The following is a 22,358-nucleotide window of genomic DNA, read 5'->3' on the forward strand; positions in this document are numbered from 1 at the left end:
TAGCCTCAGAACAGTGCACTAAAGGGGAAGGCTGGGTCTGCAGAGCAAACAAGTTTACCCATTGTCTGCACTGATCTGGGGCAGAAAGGAAAAAAAAGAACAAATCCTCACTAAGCAGGGTCTTTTACTAGATTAAGGAACTATGAGCTAATGAATGGAACAGTACTCACCACTCAAGTAACCCACTCCTAAATGCGAAGAGTATTGGTAAAAGCCAGAAGTGGTACTCCAGCAGAAATTCCCCTTTCCCCACAAGGGAATGTGGGTCAAGGGAAAGGAGGTTCCCCTAACACAGGCCAGGCTCTCTCTCCTTCTAAGTCTTTTTGAAGGCTCTTCCCAACTCTTTTCATCTGACAACGCTTAGTCATTCTGATGCCTATAATAAAAATAATAGTTAATATTTACTGAATCTCAACTATAGGAAAAGCACTATTGCATATATCACCTCATTCTATCATCATAACAACCCTTTAAGGTATGTCTTTTTAATCTTATGGATGAAGAAACTAAGGACTAGGAAGATTTCCATTGTTTCTAAGATCGTACAGGTAGATGGCAGAGGCAGGCTTAGGCCCAGGTTTTCCAGCTCCGGAGCCCATGTTCTTTTCACTGTATATAGCTGCCTCCCATAGTTTATTCATTTTTGGATGCCTAGAACACAGCATAGCACCTGGCAGAGAGTAGATGCTCAATAATGTTTAATGAATGAATATACAAATCAGTGAAACATATTCTCAAGCTAGCTGGATTTAAAACAACTTTAAGGATTTATGAAGAATGCTTAACCTCTTTTGGCATCAGATTCCTTTTCATAACGGTGTATGTGAGGATCAGCTTTGGAGGTTTCAGTAGGGGTTGCTAGGTTCGACATACTTCTGCTGTCACTCCTGCTCAGCCCTCTCGATTTTCCATCTTCTCCCCCTGGCTGCCCGAGGAGACAATTGCTCTACTGGTTCCATCCTCCTTTTGTCCCTGGCCTAAGCTTGTTGGCCACCTGAAAGAGCAGGTTCCTTCTGGTCCCTGATCCTTGTGTGAAGTGTAAACACATTTGTGAAAGTAGATGCTTCACATACTACTGGCAGCCACAGTCCTTCCATGTAAAGACATGCCAGTGCATTAGTCAAGACTCTTGATTGCAAACCATAGAAACCAATTCCGACTGAAAAAGAAATTTATAGGCTTGTGTAACTAAGAACTTCAAAGGATGAACTAGAGTTAGATATGCCTAGATTGAAAGCAGAAGCAGATTTACTGTAAGCCTAATGAAGTTTAAGCTTCTGTGTTCCTCATTGCTTGGTCCTGTCTTAGGCCCTGGGAGAGGCTCCAGCAGTGTTTACATAATCATATGTTTTTCTAAATTTTGCAAAATAAAACAGTTAAATCACAGTTGATTAAGACTGTGGTCTCTTCTCCACTCTGACTTCCTGTCACACTCCTGCATGGGTCACATGGATCAGGCAGTGTTCCTGTGACCTCTGGCATTGTGAAGAAATACGTGCTTGTAATTGAATTCCATTTAAGCAAAATCCACTTTGGTAACTCATTTTGCATTTATGATTTTGTATTCTTTTTCTTAAAGAGGATTCACCAAGTTTTGTATGTCTCAGGCCCCACAAAACCCAGATCCACCTCTAAGTCAAGGGCTCAAGTGATGCCATGTGGATACTTTCTCTTCCAGTGTCTCAGCTCTTTTCTTCTCTGTCTGCTTCATTAGCAGGCAAACTTCCTCATATGGTGGCAAAGAGGGCTACTGGCAGCTCTAAGGTTACAGTATGCTCAGGTAATTCCAGGAAAAAGAAAGACCCTTTTTGCTGATGATGTCAGTAAATGACATAAGAAGGATTCTGATCAGCTTGGTTAGAGTCACATGCCTTTCCCTGAACCAATCATTACAGCCAGGGAAATGTAGACCATTGATTAGTCATATCTGAGTAGCATACCCGTCCCTGGATCCAGTTGGTTGGGGGGAGCAAGTGCCATGGCAGGTGATCAGGAGGTCATTCCAATATGGACCAATAGACTAAGACTGGGGAAAAGATAGTTTTCCAAAGGGATGCTAGGCAAACTAAAATTTCATGTCTCCAAGTCACACAAATACTACAGCCATCAGCAATCTATTATTTTGTATAGAACTAACACGTTTTTAGAGCATTTTGGATAATACAATAGGTCATTTAAATTTTTTTTTATTTCAGAATATTACAGGGGTACAAACGTTTTGGTTACATGAATTACTTTTGTACAGTTTGAGTCAAAGTTATAAGTGTGTCCATCACCTAGATAGTGTGCATTCTACCCATTAGGTATGTATTTACCCATCCCTTCCACCCCCCTCCCACCTGCTTGATTTCCGTTGAATTTTACTACCATATGTACACATGAGTGTTGATCAACAATAGGTCATTTGATCCTTAAATAGTTCTATAAAGTAGGCAAAGGTGATTATATGTTCTATAAATGAGGAAACTCAGGGATAGGGCTAGGTTTGAAATCCAGATCTTCTGACTCCTAGTTCAGTACTCTGTCCACAATCCATGGTACCTCTTATATACATTTCAATAGCCCCATTTAATTAATGGATTTAAAGAGGTAAAACATTTGTGTGAAATAACAGAGTACTGCCTGTGAAAGCAAGAATGCCATCTAAGTCTTTTGATTACATAAACATGTTTATGATACCCGTTAGTCATTCTTAACCCATTTTGCTTGGAATGTAGTTAATAGCACTGCCCTACCATTTTCACTTGCCCAGTTCAAGAGTGTTGGGAGATTAGGGCCAGGCAAGCTATTTACTGGAAGAGTAAAGTAGGAAGCATTCTATGTAAGTGGCAGGAACAACCAGGTATGGGTACCTGAGCATGTTCTGCTCCCTCGGTTGGAATATGACCCTTTTCTTCTCCTGGTTAATTGAAGGCTCAGCTCAGGTGACACTTGATCCAGAATGCTTCCCTGACACACTCCAAATCTACCTCCCCTCATTCTGTGCCCCTTCAGTGTTTCTATAAGCCCCGGCACTTTATTCTAACAGGATTCTTTCCACTGTCTTTTAATTGTCAGTGTTCATCTATTTCCCCACACCAGACTGCAAGCTCTTTGAACATAAGGATTCCGACTTATTTCTCCAAATCTCTAGCACCTAGTAGAGGATTTGTCACACAGTAGTCCTTCAACAAATGCATCTTTTATAAGCAAATGAACCTCAAGTACTTTGGCTTAGTGAAGCAGCCTAAGCTTTTTTGGCTTTACTGACTTTCATGGAGCTAACTTGAGAGCTTCATAGCATTGAACTGCAGCTTATCTCTGACCTCTGAGGAAAGTGCTTTGTGGAGAGGAAGGAGCAGGGCCAAAGCCTGATTGTTTCCCATTTAGTGGTCCTGTCTAGTAATTTCTCCTCTAACATGTTCATTAGACGCTTTGGGAACCAGTTGAAACTAAGGAGGAACAGGTTATGTAAGTAAATCAAAAGCCACTTTTTGCATACCAGCTGTATTATTTTCCGTGTAGCATATGACTTCAGTTTAACTTCAAACAGAGCTAGATGATGTGTGTGTGTGTGTATGTGTGTGTGCATAATAGGTGTTAAAATTGTTTTGATAATGGAAAAGTCAATATATGATTGAACAAATACAAGTAACTTTTACATTGCAATACATGAGTCCATCTCAGAAGTGGTCCTATAAATCTGAAATCTGTAGGAGTAAATTTTGGTTTGTTAGCAATTTAATAATTCTAATTTTGTAAAATATTAACTAATTTCTATGGATTTGTAAAAGGGAAATCACCACTTTATCTGCCACTTTTGAATCTTTGATCAAAGCTTGACTACTCTTTGAAAATGAAACTCTTTAGACTCCCTGGAATGAAATCCTTCTCGGTTTTATGTGTATAAATACACACACACACACACACACACACACACACACACACACACACACACTAGTTTGCATATTCTTTGCTTTCTACTGATTGCTCTCAGATGGACTTATCCATGTGTGCATCTTGATATGACTGAGTCCACCTACTTGAAATCTAACTTTCTCAAGTACTAGTTTCTTTATAAATTTTTAATTATAAATGTAACATAAACATAACACAATAGGGAAAATCATATGTAATACCAATATGTTAACACAACAGTTATGATCTTTTTCAAATATTCCTTTTTAGTATTTTTACATACTTGTAATCATAATGAATAAATTTATAACTTGATTTTTTTTAAAACACTACCATTCTTTTAAAACTTGGAATGTGTCTAGAAGAGTATGTATATATATTATATAAATATTTCTGATGCTGGTATAGGAGTGTAATAAAATAACTGATGGCATCAACTATGGCTTTAAAATTCCAGACTGCATTTAGACATCTGCAACAACCACTAATTTGTTTTAATTCTCATGAAAGAAAAATGAATTTTACAAAACAGGTAAGCAAAGAAAGAGAAAAAGAAACATCTAAGCCTTCTCTACCAGCTATGAGGTTGAACCTGCTTAAGTCACACTTGTCAACTAAGTTACGGCAGGTTTCATATGATTGGTATCTCTGGTGGTTAACAATTTGGTGTCAACCTAAGTAATATTTACTTTTCAAGATTTATATAACTTGCTATTTCATTTAGAGATCAATATTTATTTTCCTGGAACTTTTCATGGAAAAAATAGTGACCTCAACAGTAAGGAAACCAGTGTTTCTTTTCCTTTGGCTTACAGAGATTCTCAACATTAGAGCCTTATTCATAAAATTGGCACATTTTATAAAGACACATTGGGAAAGCAGAAAGTTTCTTACATCTGCTCTTCATAAGTGTCCAACACAAATCCCACTTTGGATTGGGTACTCTTTGCTGCCAGCCTGGCTCAGTGAATTCATCAGAGGTGCCCTTAACATTTTTGTCTGTTTTATTTGGTGAGACAGGGTCAATGACAATGACTTCTTTTGTCATGTGGTGAATAGTTAGATATGCAGAGCTTCTAGAAATAGTGCAGACTGGCATATTGGAATGTAGTTATGAATCGTGCCAGTGAACACGAGGCTTTTTTGCTTGATTTTTAATCTAAGGCTGGCTTTTACTCTGCCATTTAAGGGCCTCCTTTTCAATTCCCAGTCATGAATAAGGATGTGTACAGGGAATGATAATATTAGAATAAAAACAATCTGAAAGTCAATCGGATGCAAGAATATATATATATATCGCAAGTTAATTTTTTGGCTTAATCACAACATGGTTCTTCCCAATACTATGGATGACAGAATTGACTCAGACTGTTTTCAAGTCAGAATTTAAACAATACTGCTGTCTTTTTGGGTTTAGCACCTCCTAACTCACCCCTGTTATCTCTTTTATGGGAGGGCTGGTGGTGAGGAATGTGAAGATGACGTAGAACATGTTCCAGAAACTGAACAATGAGGAGGCTTCTGTCACATAGGGGCCACCTAGATTCCTCACAAAGAAAATCTAATTGAAAGGGCAAGGTTGCCATTTTATTTTTAACACAGATCCTGGCACACGGCTGGCGCGCTCGCTACTAGTTGAGCCTCGGGTGCCCAACAACGTGCGCATGGGCTGCATGGAAGTTAGAGACCCTGTTGCTGAACCCTCGGGACCGATGGTCTATAAAAGAAGACAAGACTTCTACAGAGCAAGATTAAACGTTAGCCTCAGCCATCAGAATCCGTTAATTCCAGTAACCCTTAATTTGAGCGAAACCTTGGCGACCTGAGCTCTCGCCCCCTCTCGCCCAAACGCCAGGTCAGCCGCATTAACTTAGGGCGGTGGCAAAGCTCTCGGCGTCGGTGAAGTTCTCAGTGCAGCGCAGACCGGCGACCGTCTCCCTCCGCACGCCGGGCTCGGCGGGAGCGGGGCGCTTCCGGGAGGCTGGAGCCCAGGCGCGCGGGCCGGCCTGGCGGGGCGGGGGAGGGGCGCCGGCGGGGCCGGGCGCGTGCGCGCGCACCTCACACTCCGCCGCCCGGGGCCGCCCATTCGCGAGTCGGGGCCGGTAGGCCGGCCCGCGCGCCATCGCCGTCCCCCTTCGCGCTCCGCTCCCTCTCAGGCGTGCGCCCAACGGGCACCGGCGCGGCAGCTGTTCTGCGCTCAGCAGGCCTAGGGAGGCAGGGGACGAAGACCGTGACGAAGACCGGGCCGCAGCCCTGCGCCGCGTGGGCGCGCTGCCTCCCCGGCAGCCGCCGCCGCCGCCAGGGCGAGGAGCCGCGAGCCGCCGGAGGCAGCGCGGAGGAGGCCCCCGCGGCGGCCGCCGGCCAGGAAGGAGACGGAGCCGACCTCTGCCCGCCCGAGGCGCGGCTGCTCCCGTGCGCCCGGGGCCGCCCGCCGTCCCAAGGCTGAGCGAGGAATGAGCAGGCGCCTGCCCGGGGCTCTCGGAGCGAGGGCCACGGCTCGGCTTCTGCCCACGCCGCGGAGGCGCGGGGGCCCGACCGCTGCGGCCGGGAGCGGCGGGGTCGGCGGCCGCCTCGCCGTGGGAGCCGGCGCCGGGGTTAACTGAGCCGGCCGCGGCCGCGCGGGGGAGGAGCCGGGCGGGGGCGGCTGCTGCGCCTCCCTCCCCCGCACACGCCGGGGCTTCTCAGTGGCCGCCGGAGGAGGAAGTTCCGCTCCCTGACAGACCCGCGCGGTAGCAACAGCGGCGGCGGCCGCGGCGGCTTGCGGGGCTCCGGTGTGTGGGACGCGACTGCCCTTCGCGCCAGCCGTCGAGTGGGCAGCGTCGGAGCTCCCTGCCCGAGCCTGCCGGGCGGCCGAGAACTCCTTCCTGCTACTTCCCCCAGCACCGCCGCTTCAGCTGCCCGGCGAGGTGGGAGACCTTCCTGCCTGTGTGCAGACTTCCGTGGAGACCCTTATTTTTCCACTTCTGAGGATAAAAGATTCTGGAATAGAAGAGTAAGAGGAGATTAACCGTCTACAACTCCTTGGATCTCACCAGGCTCCCTTTTGGGGCGGAAGACCACATTTGAGCATCGCACTGAGATGCAGGAATGGAAGAACCCACCTTGCAGCTTCTCTGCAGTGTGGCTTGCCTGATTTGCCCCTAGGAATGAAGAGGGGACTTGTAATAACCCAATGAGGCACTGAAAGCCAAATGGCAAAGAAGATATCACAGGACAGACTAGTTATCGTTTGGGAGGAACACACCCGTTTCTGAGTGTAATTGGACGAGCGTGGAAGAAGTGTCCTCTTAAAAAGCACAACAATCCTTTAAGAGGAGAGAAATTGAGTTTCCCTATTTTTGCCAAGATTTTGAAGACAATTCAATGTATTGTTCATTTGATGTAAGATGAGAACTTTATAAAGTATTCTGCCCAAGAGCGTAAAGGATGACTACCCCAGCCCTGCTGCCCCTCTCTGGACGTAGGATACCACCTCTGAACCTGGGTCCGCCCTCCTTCCCACATCACAGGGCTACCTTGAGACTTTCTGAGAAGTTTATCCTTCTCCTTATTCTTAGTGCCTTCATCACCTTGTGTTTTGGGGCATTCTTTTTCCTTCCAGACTCTTCAAAACACAAACGCTTTGATCTGGGTTTAGAAGATGTGTTAATTCCTCATGTAGATGCTAAAGGGGCTAAAAACTCTGGAGTCTTCCTGATCCATGGACCCGATGAACACAGACACAGGTTTGTTTATTTCAGAAGTTCTGGTACTAATATTTGGCAGAACAAGGTACATTTATTGCGTCAAATCTGCCTTTTTTTTTTTTGCACTAACATGGAATTTTCTCATTCGTGGTAAGAGTTGTAATTTAAAAGGGCTGAGTAGAACTATAGACTGGAAGGATTCCTAGAATCCCAACTAAAGTCCAGCTCGTTCATTTTATATGAGAGAATCATTTGTGTTCAGAGTTGTGTCTAATGTGGACAATTGGGAATGGAGGTATGAAAACATAATGTAAAGAAATAGTGACATATGCTTGCACCTGTAATTATGAAGAACGACTTGCATTCAGTCATTGTGACACCATATGAAATCAATCTTGACAGCTTCTTTGGGTTTGTTCTTTCAAAGGGCTCTCATTTTCTGGCTTGTAGTTGAAGCTTCGTGGTGAATCTTAGCTCTTTAGGATGACAAACATGGGTAGAATATACCTGTCATTTCTTAACATGTGAAAATATCCTGATTTTTGTTCTTTTTGTTGGTGCTCTATAGGTAATCAATTAAGCTGAAGATATCAAATCCTAAGTCATTTCACTTTGTGAGGTTTGTAGACGAGATTTAGTTATTTTTTTGAAATTAAATTTTGCTCGCTGTTTTTTTAATGTGAGAGATGGACTGTGTGATGTAACTATTAGAATTTGGTCCATCAAGGGGTTCACATTCTTCTAAATTACCAAATCTGAAGGGAGTTCTTGGGAGAGTATCGCGAAATTAGGATAAAATGGGGCACTCGTTAAAATTCTTTTAAGTCATTTGTATATTTTTACTCAAAAGAAGAGTTTGGAGAAGTAGTTTACTTTCCTCAAACCTATCTTCTCTTCCCAATTTCTTAAAATAATTTTTGAGTATGTGAAAAAAAATCATATGCTTGATTTCAGTTTTCAACTGATGTAATTTTAACTCTATCAAGCACACAGTTTTTGAAAAACCTTAGGTTCAAAGGTGAGCTTAAGTTAAATTCTTGGGAAAATGCGCTGCTTTAGTGAGGACTCATTTTTTTCTTAGTTAATTCATTACTTGCTTGGTTCTTGTTTTGGCTGAACCTTATGGAGTAGCTACTTCTAATATTGTTTTGTACTATTTTGTATCTAAGTTATTTTAGAATTTTTGCCATTTTCAACTTCTATACTCTTGGATTTCTTTTCTTTTGCTTTTTGTGACTTCAAGAAAAATCTGATATTATCTGTGAAATATGTTACTGAAAAATTAACACTGAAAGTACAGTTTTCCTTGAAAACCTTATTTCCCATGGTGTTTGTACACAATTTATGATGAATATTTGAAGAAACGTGTTATTTAAGACTGGCTCCGAGCTTTTTGACAGTAGCCACGCATTAAACATTTAATTCTATTATTATAGTAATCTGTCAAGTTTTTAAAAAAAATATTTTGTGTGGACTAAAAGTTTAAGAAATATGGTCACATTCTAGTTTAAAAACATTTACATACAAAAATTCTGAGTTAAATGGAGTTAAAATATAAAATTTGAATGAAAATAGAGATATGTGCATTTCATTCACATTTTTAAAAGTGTGCTTAAATCATTTAAAAAAGAATTCTTAAATTTATGTAGCCCATGTATATTTATGCATGTGTATTTAGCTATCTAAAACTACTGGGTTCCTGAATTTGGAGTAAGAGATTGGTTGTTGAGTTCTTATAGCAAGGCTTGTAGGGGGGTGGTAAGTGAGCCAAGTTCTGAGTTTGGATAGTAAGAGCCTGGATAGCAAGTGATAACGTGAGGATTTATTGGAATCTGTTTGATTCCTGAGTTTTGAAATTGAGAATTCAGATAGTGAGAGATCTTTATGTTATCTCTGTATATATCTGTGGTTATGTCAGTTAATTTTTATCTTTGCTTAATGTGTTATTTGTTGCTTTTGTACGTGAAAACATTGTAGTAATAAAGTTTTTTTTACTTTGAACAAGGAATACAGTATAAGTTTAAAATGTGAAAACACAATATTAAATTAATGTATAAATATTAAAGATAGCATTTTTACAGAATTAGTTGGTACTAAGATCATACCTATTTTGGGCGTGGGTAAAAAAAAATCTTTCTTAGTTTAGAAAATACAAATTGACAATTTATCTTAATTGTGTGTGTGTGTATGTGTATTTAAGGGTACAGGATAGGGGGATGAGGAATGTTACTTTAAGTAAAGGAAAATAAGTCATTATTAATGGATTAGGTTAGTGTAGTATTTTGGTGTTTAAACACTGGGGTCAGACTGCATGGATTCATACCCTAGTTTGCCACTGATTTGATGTGTGATCTTGAGCTAATTTTTAAACTCTGTGCCTAAGTTGCTTCCTCTGTACAACAGTGGCATCTACTTTATAGTTTGTTGTATTAAATGAGATAACACATGCAAAGCACTCAACATAGTTCCTAGCATTAGTAAATGCTCAATAAATGTTAGCAATTATTGGTGATAGTAGTAGTAATTAAAATTATAATGGAATATTTCAATTCTAGATCTGCTTTGCTTTAAATACTGCCTGTGTTTCTGAAAAGTTAGGTAAAGTTTGATTAATATTTTAAAAGTACACCAGAATCTTATTGTCTAAAGAAACATTTTATAACCAAACTAGTTAGCAAGAAATACATATTGCATGCCTGCTATGTCAGGCTCTGATTTTATGCAGCTTACCTTCTAGGAGAAGATGATGGACATTAACTAAATAATTTTATTTTGAGTTGTGATGAGTGTTATGAAGTTGTCCTCAATACTGTCTGATCCCATGAATGGGATGACCTAGCCTGTAGAGTGCAGGTGGAGGGAGCAGTGGGAATGGGGAACGCTTCATGGAGGAAGCATGGCTCAGAAACACAATGAGTAGGAAGGAGATCATTAAGTAGAGATGAGGTTTGGAGGGAGAAGCAGTCAAAGCAGAGAACCCATGTGAGAGCCCTAAGGTAAAAAATGTGACATCATCATGGAGAGTCTGAGAAATGTAGAGAGCAGCTCTGTGGAGTTAGGTAATGAGACTAGATGAGAGGTCAGATTTGGCCTGCATACAAGTTTTTTTGGCCTCCTTACCTTTATTAACACAAGTTTGAATTAGTTGTCAGCATTTACAGATCAGGAGATTTCACATAAAAGTCTGGATTTCTGATTTCTCTTAAAAAATTAGAGAATATGGCAACACTGGAGTCTGTATTTTGGTCTTTATCCTAAGACCAAACTATGTGAAAACATTGAAGGGTTTTAATAAAAGCAGGGGGAATGACATGATCATTTAAAATTTTTAAAAAATGTAAATAATCACTTTGGTTGCAGTGATTTTTGGGTGGAGAGGAGTAGGAGGGTAACAAGTTAGAATGGTCTAGGTCACAGAGGATATTTGTTTAGATCACAGTGGTGATAGTGGAGGATAGAAATTAGTGGACAAGAGTGGTTGATTCAAGAGATGTTAAACTATTAAGCTTCACAGATGATGATGGTTGGTTGAATATGGGGGCTAAGGTAGAGGGATGAGGGAGTCCAGGGTAACTTCTTAATGGCCATGGATTACTAAGAAATATACACTATATTTAATTTTTTTTTTTTTTTTTTTTTTGAGACAGAGTCTTGCTCTTTTTGCCCTGGCTAGAGTGCCGTGGCATCAGCCTAGCTTACGGCAACCTCAAACTCCTGGGCTTAAGCGATCCTACTGCCTCAGCCTCCCAAGTAGCTGGGACTACAGGCATGCACCACCATGCCCAGCTAATTTTTTCTATATATATTTTTAGTTGTCCAGATAATTTCTTTCTACTTTTTGGTAGAGACGAGGTCTCGCTCTTGCTCAGGCTGGTCTTGAACTCCTGACCTTGAGCGGTCCTCCGGCCTCAGCCTCCCAGAGTGCTAGGTTTACAGGCGTGAGCCACCGCGCCTGGCCTACATTTAATTTATTTTATTCTTTTTTTTTGGTTGTTGTTGTTCTTTTTCTTTTTTCTGTCTTTACTTTTCCCAAGAATCATGGCTTGTTGGATAATTTATGCTTTAATTTATATAATTGATATTACATGAATTTAGTATATTTTCATGTGAAACCAGTATATTCCCTTCTATTAAGTAGTTTATAAATAATCCAGAGTTTTAAAACAATATCTATTTATATACACACACCTTCTAGATGATAATGACATAAAATGTATAGTTTGGCATTGATTATGATAATGTTTTAGCATCTGTGACTTTTGAAGTACCCCAAACAGGAATTGATTGTAATATAAATGAATGTTATAAATATACACTGATATACATAAAGTATCATGTTCATAATTTGTGTGTGTAATAGACCTAAGTAATTAAAAATCTACTTTTTTTCATTTTTTTTGAAACTTATATTTGTTTTATATAATGGCATTATATAAATGGGCTTCGTTTTTTTTTTTTTTTTTTTAACATTTATTTGAACAGCTGTAGATTTCATCCTCTGAACAGGATTTTGTTAGTCTGAATTAAATACATGAGGGCCAGGTATGCATTTACCTCTTGATAATTTCCTTAAAGGGAATGAATATAGGCTTTGGAATCAGAAGGGCCTAAAGTTGCGTCTTGGTTCTACGAACTAGTTGTGTGACATTGTACTAGACATAATCACTCTATACTTGTGCTGGCCAATATGGTAGCCACTAGTTAAATATCACTGTTGCAGTCAAAGTGTGCCTAACCTGGTTTGAAATGTGCTTTAGTGAGAATTTCTCAATTTCTTCATGTCACTATTTGTGGTTTTTTTTTGTTTCAGTTTTGCTTTCTATTACAAGAGTAGCGATTTTAAATCTCACCATAGCAAATTTAATTTTCTTGCCATTTTTCCTTATCTCATGCCTCTTTAATGCCCCCCCTTTTTTTTTTCTATCCTGTTCTTCACTTAGGGCTTTCTGCTCCTGTTTGGGGGAGATCACTTTGTTTTATCCTCTAATACTGTGGTCCCCAACCCCTGGCAGTGGCCTGTTAAGAACTGGACCTCACATCATTGCCTGAGTTCCGCCCCCTGCCCCCATGGAAAAATTGTCTTCCATGAAACTTAGGAACTGGGGGGAGAGGGGACATACAGCAGGAGGTGAGTGTGAACAGCAGGTGAGCAAGTGAAACTTCATATGTATTTACAGACTCTAGGCTTGCATTTGCTCACATCACCGCCTGAGTGCCTTCCCCCAATCCCCTCCAACACTCCCCTACCCCTGTCCGTGGAAAAATTGTCTTCCATGAAACCGGTCTCTGGTGCCAGGAAGGTTGGGGACCACTGCTCTAATAAATCTCCTGGATGTTTCATTTCACTTATATTTCTCTTCACTGGCTCATGGTTGTTTTTCCCACTTTCCTTTACTCAGTTGTGAATCATTATATAAGGTCTGTTTATACTTGACGTTGACATTTGCCAACATCAAACTGGTGTAGATGCCTTTGTTCCTTTTGTTTTTTTTGGGCTCCTTATATATTGAGTGAATACCATTTTTAGCTCTTTAGTTGATGATCTGTACAGCTCTCAGTCTAGTTTCCTCTGTTCTACTGATAGCATCATTAGTAGTCTCAACTGTTTGGTGCTGGAGTAGGTTTTTATATAATTCCCAAATTCAGAGCACACTTGGCAGTATGGAAACTCACTGAGATTCTTTTTTTCTTGTTCCTCACCACCCAGAATGAAGTTGTTTATCCAGCTTAGCTTGCACAAATGCAACAGTTGCTCTCTGACAAAATGTAGGTAGTTAGATAATAAGGTAAGTAACTGTGGAAAGGATAAACAGTGATCTGACTGCATGGAGGTCTTGTTCCCATTTTGTCGTTGGGGCAGATCGTTGGATCTCTGAGATAAGCTACAGTTAGGGTAGGGTGGTAGTTTGGGCATTGTTTGTTTCATGAAGTAAGGCTTGAGTATGTCAAATTTAGATTATAAGTTATTAAAGAGTTCTTTTAGGTTCTGACATTAGCTTCTGGATGGCTCTTATTTTTTTGATAGTCTTGTGTTTTTATCAGTTTCTCTGCCTTTCATAGGTATTATTGTAATTTAGAAGAGGCTTTATTTGGGGGCTGCTCACTAGATGATATTTTGTATACTTGTTTAAAGTCTAATTTTGATCTGAAACAAAATAACAGTGACTTTGCTTTTATAGGCAAGCATTACACAATCACTGAACATATTAGTATATTTTTCATTCTTCTCAAAAATGAAGAGTAGCAGTATGGAATGGTTAAAATGCAGAATGCCAAGGTGTTAAGTCCTGATTTTCATGTTGTTCAATGAGTGTTAGAGATCAGAAGATGATACTGACACAAGAAGTGACTCCCAGTGCTGGGAATCACTTGAAGTCCAAGTGGGTCCTTGGCTTCGTACAAGAAAGAATTCAGGAGTGAGCTGACAGTGTAAAGTGAAAGTGAGATTTATTCAGAAAGTATAGAGAGTCTTCTCCACAGACAGAGCAGAGGCTAGTTCTCCCTGCAGGAGAACCATTGCCCCTCTGTTTTAACAATGGCTTAATTATGGGCTAAACAAGGGGAGGAATATTCATGTTATTTCTTAGAAAGGGGTGGTGTTTTCCTGGAATTAGAGTGACACCTTCCTTTTGATTAAATGTGGTCAAGCAGGAAGTGTCATGGCGTCAGGTGCATGATGGGAGTGGGAGGTTTTTTTTGGAAAGTTTTATGGTAATGAAGTGTATAATGTAGCTGTAAGGTCAAGAAGTGGTCAGTTTCTCTGCCATCTTGGTTCTAGCTGGTTGGAATTGTCCTGCCTCCATCTTGTTTTGATCAGGGTAGCTCAAAACAAAGTTTCTAGACTTCAGTTATACAATGCCTATACAATTAAACAACGGCTAAAGCAATGCCTGAAGCAGTGCCTGTCAGTTCCCTGTCTCAACATAATGCACAATGCCCATAATAGGTGAACAGTGTTTACTGGAGGTTGTTAAATGTTTCAAGGAAATAAATTTGTTCAAGCTCAGTTTATTTGCTTTAAAAGCTGTAATAGCCCTTATAAAATTTCTCATGGGTTTTATAAAAAGATTTCCAGAGAAAATGTTTATTTTCTCTTATTTTTTAATATTTCTTTTGGGCTTTCTTATTAAAGTATCAAACACACAATCTTAGAATGTTCCTTCTAAAATATTAACATAGATTTATGTAGGCTATTTGGCCTCCATAATATGTAGTTTAAGATTTTATTTTCTGTCATCACTATTGTAAATCTGTATTTGAATTACTTGGAGTTATTTTCATTTAATGTTATTTTGTAATAGTATTTTTGCTCTTCAGGGTTCTTGTTAATATTATTTTACTTATTAACAGGTGAGATACCCAAAATCCACATGTCTTAGTCCATTTTGTGTTGTTAGAATATCACAGACTGAGTAATTTATAAGCAATAGAAATTTACTAGGCTCATGGTTCTAGAGGTTGAGAAGTCGAAGAGTATGGTGCTGGCATCTTGTGAGGGCCTTCTGGCTGTGTTATCCCATGGTGGAAGGGCAAGAGAATGCAGGAGAGAGAGCAAGAGGGAAGGGGTGAGCTCGTCTTTCTATCAGGAATTCATCTTGTAATAATGGCATTAATCCATTCATAAAGGCAGAACCTTGCCTCTCAGCACCATTGCATTGGGGATTAAGTTTCCAACACATGAACTTTGGGACACACATCTAAACCATAACATCACACGTAGACTCCCTCCCTTACCTCCCCTGCCATTAGGTAGTCTTTTTTTTTTTTTAGCCTTTCTTATGTATTGTCTATGATTGCATATTGACTGTGTTTTACAGTCAGTTCCTTACTCATCTGCCTCTTTCAATGGAAGATGACAAATGACTGTATTTTATTTGTCTTTGTATGTCCAATGGTTGAAGTACATTTGGTCCTTAATAAAAGTGTATTCTGTTGAATAAATATTGTCTATGGCAAGGTGACAAATTCTACAAGAGAAGGTATAAATAAACTATGTGGAAGTATTGAGAGATAAGATACTGGCCGGGCGCGGTGGCTCACGCCTGTAATCCTAGCTCTGGGAGGCCGAGGCAGGTGGATCGCTCGAGGTCAGGAGTTCGAGACCAGCCTGAGCAAGAGTGAGACCCCGTCTCTACTAAAAATAGAAAGAAATTATCTGGCCAACTAAAAATATATATACAAAAAATTAGCCGGGCATGGTGGCTCATGCCTGTAGTCCCAGCTACTCGGGAGGCTGAGGCAGTAGGATAGCTTAAGCCCAGGAGTCTGAGGTTGCTGTGAGCCAGGCTGATGCCACGGCACTCACTCTAGCCCGGGCAACAGAGCGAGACTCTGTCTCAAAAAAAAAAAAAAAAAAAAAAAAAAAAAGAGAGATAAGATACAAAAGTAGGAGGAATTTTGTCTTAAACTGACAAGGATACAGTCTTTAATAAAGGCTCTTTATAAAAAATAATAAAAAAGTTGGGGATGTATCATATTGGCCCTATCTGGAACATACTTATTCCTTTAAATGTATCTAAAGTATTTTGTATGTCCTACATTGAATTTCTCCTTGTTTAGGACAAACGGAAGAAAACAATAGAGAATATATGATGAGTGTTTTTATATATTTAATTTTCTTTAATTTTTACATCGGATCTATAAATTAGGTATTCATCATCTCATTTTTATAGATATGGATAGTATGAAATTTAGATCATCCCTGAAGTTGGAAGTTGGTAACACAGAAGCTAAGTGTCTTCTAGAAATCAGTAGTTTACATGGTAAACATTAATTTAATTGATTTTTAACTGGGCAAATGTTATGTTCACTACTGTTTGAAAATTATAAAAATATTAACTGTGGTTTAAACTGACTCCACATATTCCTTGGTTAGAAAAATCATTTTGCTACTTTTATTTTTTCTAATTGCACAGATTCTGTCGGAAAAGTTTATTTTGAATGCCATAGACTTTTTGCTGGAACTTTTTTCCTGTTAGAATATGGTTGTAATGAAGTCTGCTCTGGAGATTTATTTTCAGATTGGGTTTTAGGATTTATCATAAAGAAAAATCTCTTTATAATAAAGAAAAAGGGCATTCTGTCCATTGCTCTGTCTTGGACTTTTATATGGTCCCAGAAGGAAGGAATCATTGTATATTTAAAAGTTCAGAGATAGGGGCTTTAGTTTTAGTGTTGTCCTTGCTTGTTGAAGTGTATTTAGATAAGCTCTTTAACTTTTTTGCACCTTGATGTCCTTATTTATGGGATGAGGGAATTGATTGAATCTTTAAAGATTCCTTCTAGCTCATGCATATGAAATACAAGCAATTTTATGAAGTAGGGAACTAAAGAGTATGCAGTAATTTAGTTCAGACATTACAAATACTGTGAAGATGAAGTGTAGTTTTCTAAATAGGAATTAGTATCATTTTTGCATATAAAGATTAGGAGTTTAAAAATTATTTTAAGAATGACTACAGTTTATTTGTACAATTTATATGATTATGTAATGAAATCTATACCAATTTAAAAATGAAAAAATGAATGAAATGACTGTTTTATATACTCATTTCTCACTCTTTTAAAAGTGTAATTTACTGAGCATTTTACATGCCAGTCTGAAGGTAATGGTGGGTATATTTACGAAAGTGTTTTCAGGTATTATTTTTGAGCTCAGTTAACAATCACACCTCTTCATTTGTTATCTAAGACTTTAGGATAGATTTTGTATTAAACAGAGTCCTTGATATTGAGGCCTCAGACCCTATGAAGGCTTTATCTTATTACTCCTGAGGCACAGTTTTCTTTAAGACTATAATTTCCTAGCCTTAATATTGAGAGATGCCACTGAAAATGTTCTCTTCTGTTCTCTATATCTTAACAAGAACTTTTAGGACAAGTTATTCAAATAGATAAGAAAAAAAAGGAAATGAGGTAATCTGGAGACTATGAAGGAACAATGAAGGCATTGCTTTTCCTTTTGACATTTTTTATATTTACGTATTATGTCATCAACCTCTGTTACTTATGTAGATCTTTTGGCCTCTTCTTAGTGATATTGATACATTAAAAAATACTGGTCACATTCATTTATGCAGCAAGTATTTTTGAGTATTATGTATCAAGCATTATGCTAAGTATTGTAGATTATTGGAGAATATGATAGAAGATTAATTTTGACCATGGACACTACTGAGAAATTCAAATCTTAACATCATTCTTAAAGCATATGTTACCTTTGGAGCCAAATTCTAGGGATCTTAGAGATACCTTCCCACCTATGTGAGGTTCTGATATAGGCATTTAGGTCATAGGCATTTCTTTGACAGTATAGGTAAGTTATTGCTTATCTTTCCTCATTTTTGGTTTTTTCTAATATGCAATGATATCATTAATTTATGCATTTCAGGTATATAGACTGGGTTAGCTGAAAATAGGAGGCAAATATTCTTAATCTTTTTTGATCCAGACCAGGCCCTGGGATCTGAAAAAATATGCCAAGCATTGTGCTAAATTGAGATCTGGCACAATTGTACAGTCAGCACTCTGTATCCATGGGTTCTGCATCTGTGTATTCAACCAACTACAGATTGAAAATATTCAGAAAAAGTAAAAAAGGATGGTTGCATCTGTACTGAACATGTACAGACTCTTTTTTGGTCATTATTCCCTAAACGATACAGTATAACCACTGTTTACATAGCATTTACAGTGTATTAGGTATTATAAGTAATCTAGAGATGATTTAAAGTATAGGAGAAGACGTGTGTAGGTTATATGCAAATACTACACCATTTTATATAAGGGACTTGAGCATTCATGGATTGTGGTATCTGTAGGGGGTCCTGGAACCAGTTCCTCATGGATACTAAGGGATGACTATATTCATAGATAGCTGTATATACATATAAATATTTACATATAGCTATATATGGTTATATTTATACATTTATAAAATTATATATCCATACATAACTTTTTAAAATTACTTGGTAGTAAGGTAGTATCTGATATGAAGTTTATGTGTGTTTGGTGTATATCTGTTATGTATATAATAATAAATGAATTATTCTCTATTAATTTGTGATACCATTAATAAACATTTTCCTTTATATGACCTAAATATTTTTCCTCCACTTAAAAAGATTGATAACACCTGGGGTAAGGTGAACATTGAGCAGCTAGCTCTTCTTGCGCAGTGTTTGTGTAAATGTAAATTAATAGAATTTTCATGAAGAGCAGTTTAGGTGTATCAACTAATTTAAAGTGCATATTCTTTGATTCAGCAGTTCTTCTAGGAACTTATCTTTGGGAAATCCTTGCATCAGTGCACAAAGAAATCAAGAATATCCCCTGAAGCTATAAGCTTTAACATGACATACTATAAATTACCCAAATGTCTGTCGACAGGGGATTAGTTAAATAAATGATATATCCCAATATATACAGAATTTTGTTTTATAGCTCCTGTGGATCTTTCTGTTTACTCACCAAACCACCACACTATTTTAATTTCATAATTTTGTAATACTGTGTTTTAATAACTGGTAGGTTAAATCTTTTGTATCATTCTTGTTTCAAAAGTTATAAGCATCCAAACCACAGTAGAGTCCATTAAAAAAATGTTGTAAGCATACATAAAAAGTCTTAACAGGTAATATTAGTGAATGTCAGTGTACCCACTATTTAGCTTTGTCAAATCTTAACATTTTCTTATTTTAGTTGAAGATTACCATCTTCTTGAGGTAAACTTCTATTCTGAGTTAGACATTGTCATTCTCAGTACACAGGTATATTTCCATAACATAATGTGTTTGTTGATATAAATAATGTATAGTTTTGTATGTTCTTAAGCATATATTTTTCTGTAAGTTTTTTTTTCTCAACATTATTTTTATAATTTGTATATGTTGATGTTTTGGGCTCTGGTTCAATTATACTATCTACTTAACATTGTATGATTAAACCTCAAATTATTTATATATTCCCTTGCTGATTTTTTTTGGTTAATTCCTTTTTTTAGGGGGCAACAAAAACATTCAGTACATGTGTTCTTGGGCACATGTGTTTTTCTTCAAGGTAAAAACTTAGAATTACCAGTTTATAGGGTGTGTGTATCATTGATCCCAAATTTTGTTGCTAACAACCTCTGAAGTGGTTGTACCAGTTTATACTCCCACCTGCATCTTCACAAACAATGGTATTGTTATACTTGTAAAACTCTTTGCCAACCTGATGCCAATTTTAATGTGTATTTCCCTGATTACTAGTGAGGTGAAATATTTTTTTTTAAAGCATATTTATTGGTTGTGTGGGTTTCTTAGTCTTTGAGTTGCTTGTTTGCATTTTTTGTCGATTTGTGTTTTGGGTTGTCTTTTTGTTATTCATTTGTAGAAATTATTTACGTATTATGGATGAATTCTTTGTTAGTTACATGCATTGGACATTTCTTCTTGCTATGTGTACCTTTTGTTTTTGATGTTTTTGGTTTTACAGAAGTTTTAAATTTTAATATAGTTAAAATTGTCAATTTTTTTTTTTTATGGTCTTGTGTTTTGGGTTTTGTGTAGGGAAAACTTTCTACCCTGAAGTTATAGTCTTTTGTATTTTCAGTTCTGATAGTTTTAAAGTTTTGTTTTTCACATCTAGGGATTTATTTGGTATTGATTTTTGTGTGTGATGAGGTAGGGACTGAATTTATGTTGTTCTATATGGGTGCCCAGTTGTCCCTGTGTTACTTACTGAAGAGTTTTTCCTTTCCCATGGATTTGTATTGCCATCTCTGCCATATAAGAGTTTTCATATATTCACAGATTTGTTTATGATTTCTCTCTTCTGTTCTCTTGGTACTTTTGTGTATTTCTGTTGGAATAGCATGTGGTTTTGATAAGTGTAACTTTAGATAAGTTTTGATAATAGGTAGTATGTGTTCTTCTACATCACTCTTCTGTTTGCCCTTCTTGATTCTAAGCTCTTACATTAAATATTAGGTTTTTATTCAGGTAAAATTTGCTTAACATAAAATTAACCATTTTAATGTGATCACTTAATAGCATTTAGTACATTCACAATATCATCCAGCCATCACCTCTGTCTAGTTTGAAAACATCTCTATTACCTCAAAAAGAAATCCCCATACCTATTGAGGAGTTACTCCCTTTCCTGCTTGCTTCTCCTGCCCCTCCCAAGCCACTGACAACCAACAAGCTGCTTTCTGGCTTGATAGATTTACATATTCTCCATATTTCATATAAATAGAATCATACAACATGAGACCTTTTGTGTCTGGGTTCTTTCACTTAACCATGTTTTTGAGGTTCATTCACATTGTAACATACATTAATATTTTATTCCTTTTTATGGCTGAATAACATTTTATTGTTTGCATATATATGGTTTGTTTATGTATTCATCTGCTGATGGACATTTGAGTTGTTTCCACCTTTTGGGTATTGTGAATAGTGTAACTGTAAATGTATGTGCATATATTTGTTTGAGTACCTGTTTTCAGTTCTCTTTGGTGGAGTGGAGTGGAGCTAGGAGTGGAATTGCTGGGTCTTTTGATAATTCTGTGTGTAACCCTTTGAGGAACTGCCAAACTGTTTTCTACAGCAGCTGAACCACTTTACATTTTCACCAGCAGTGTATGAAGATTCTGATTTGTTTCTATCCTCTATAACACTTACTATTATTTTTTAAAAAATTGATTATATCCAACCTAGTAGGTGTAAAGTGGTGTCTCATTGTGGTTTTGATTTGCATTTTCATAATGACTAATGATGATGAACATTTTTTCATGTGCTTGCTGGCCAGTCATATATCTTTTTTGGAGAAATGTCCATCCAGGTTGTCCATTTTTTAAATCAGGTGGTTTGTGTTTGTTGTTCAGTCCTAAGAGTTCTTTATGTCTTCTGGACACCAGACCCTTATCAGATGCATGGTTTGCACATATTTTTTCCTTTTCTGTAGGTTTTAGTTTTGATGAAGTCCAATTTATTTGCTTTCTTTTGTTGCTTGTGCTTTTGGTGTCATATCTAAGAATTCATTGCCAAATCCAAGGTCATGAAGGCTACTCCCCCTTTTTTAAGCATTATGATTTTGGTTGATTAGGTTATTGATTCACGTTGAATTAATTTTTGTGTATGGAGCAAGATAGAGGTGCAAATTAATTATTTTGTGTGTGGTTATCTGGTTGTCCCAGCACCATTAGTTGAGAGATTATTTTTTGCCCCATTGAATGGTATTGACACCCTTGTTAAAAATCAATTAGCTATAGATGTATCGGTTTATTTCTGGACTCTTAGTTCTATTCCATTTGTTTATATGTCTGTCCTAATGCCAGTATACACTAATTTGATTATTGTAGCTTTGTAATAAATTTTAAATTTGGGGAGTGTAAGTATTCTGGCTTTGTTATTCTTTTTCAATATTGTTTTGGCTATTTGGGGGCCACTGGTGATTCCTTATGAATTTGAAGAATTAGCTTTTCAATTTCTGCAAAAACGGCTTTTGGAATTTTGGCAGGGCTTATGTTGAATCTGTAGATTGCTTCTGGTACTATTGTCATCTTAACAATATTATGTCTTCCAATCCATGACCAGGGAATATCTTTCTATTTTTTAGGTCTTCTTTAATTTCTTTCAGCAATATTTGTAGTTTTCAGTGTACAAGTGTTTCACCTCCTTTGTTAAATTTATTCATAGGTATTTTATTCTTTTGTGTGGTATTATAAAGGCAATTGTTCTCTTAATTTTCTTTTTTGATTTTTTTATATCTGGTATATAGAAACACAAC

General features: G+C 37.8%; 1 protein-coding gene across 1 annotated transcript in view; it reads left to right on the forward strand.

Annotated features, from left to right (window-relative positions):
* The first annotated feature begins 6,532 nt into the window (after nucleotides 1–6,532).
* MAN1A2 (mannosidase alpha class 1A member 2) overlaps nucleotides 6,533–22,358 on the forward strand; it is a 172,951-nt gene continuing 157,125 nt past the window's right edge. Inside the window, exon 1 of the mRNA XM_045546919.1 lies at nucleotides 6,533–7,622. Within this exon, the coding sequence (XP_045402875.1) occupies nucleotides 7,324–7,622 (299 nt within the window). The 5' untranslated portion in view covers nucleotides 6,533–7,323. The remainder of the gene's footprint in view (nucleotides 7,623–22,358) is intronic.

This window comes from Lemur catta, chromosome 3, assembly GCF_020740605.2.
Source record: "Lemur catta isolate mLemCat1 chromosome 3, mLemCat1.pri, whole genome shotgun sequence".
In the NCBI taxonomy this organism is placed as follows: Eukaryota; Metazoa; Chordata; class Mammalia; order Primates; family Lemuridae; genus Lemur; species Lemur catta.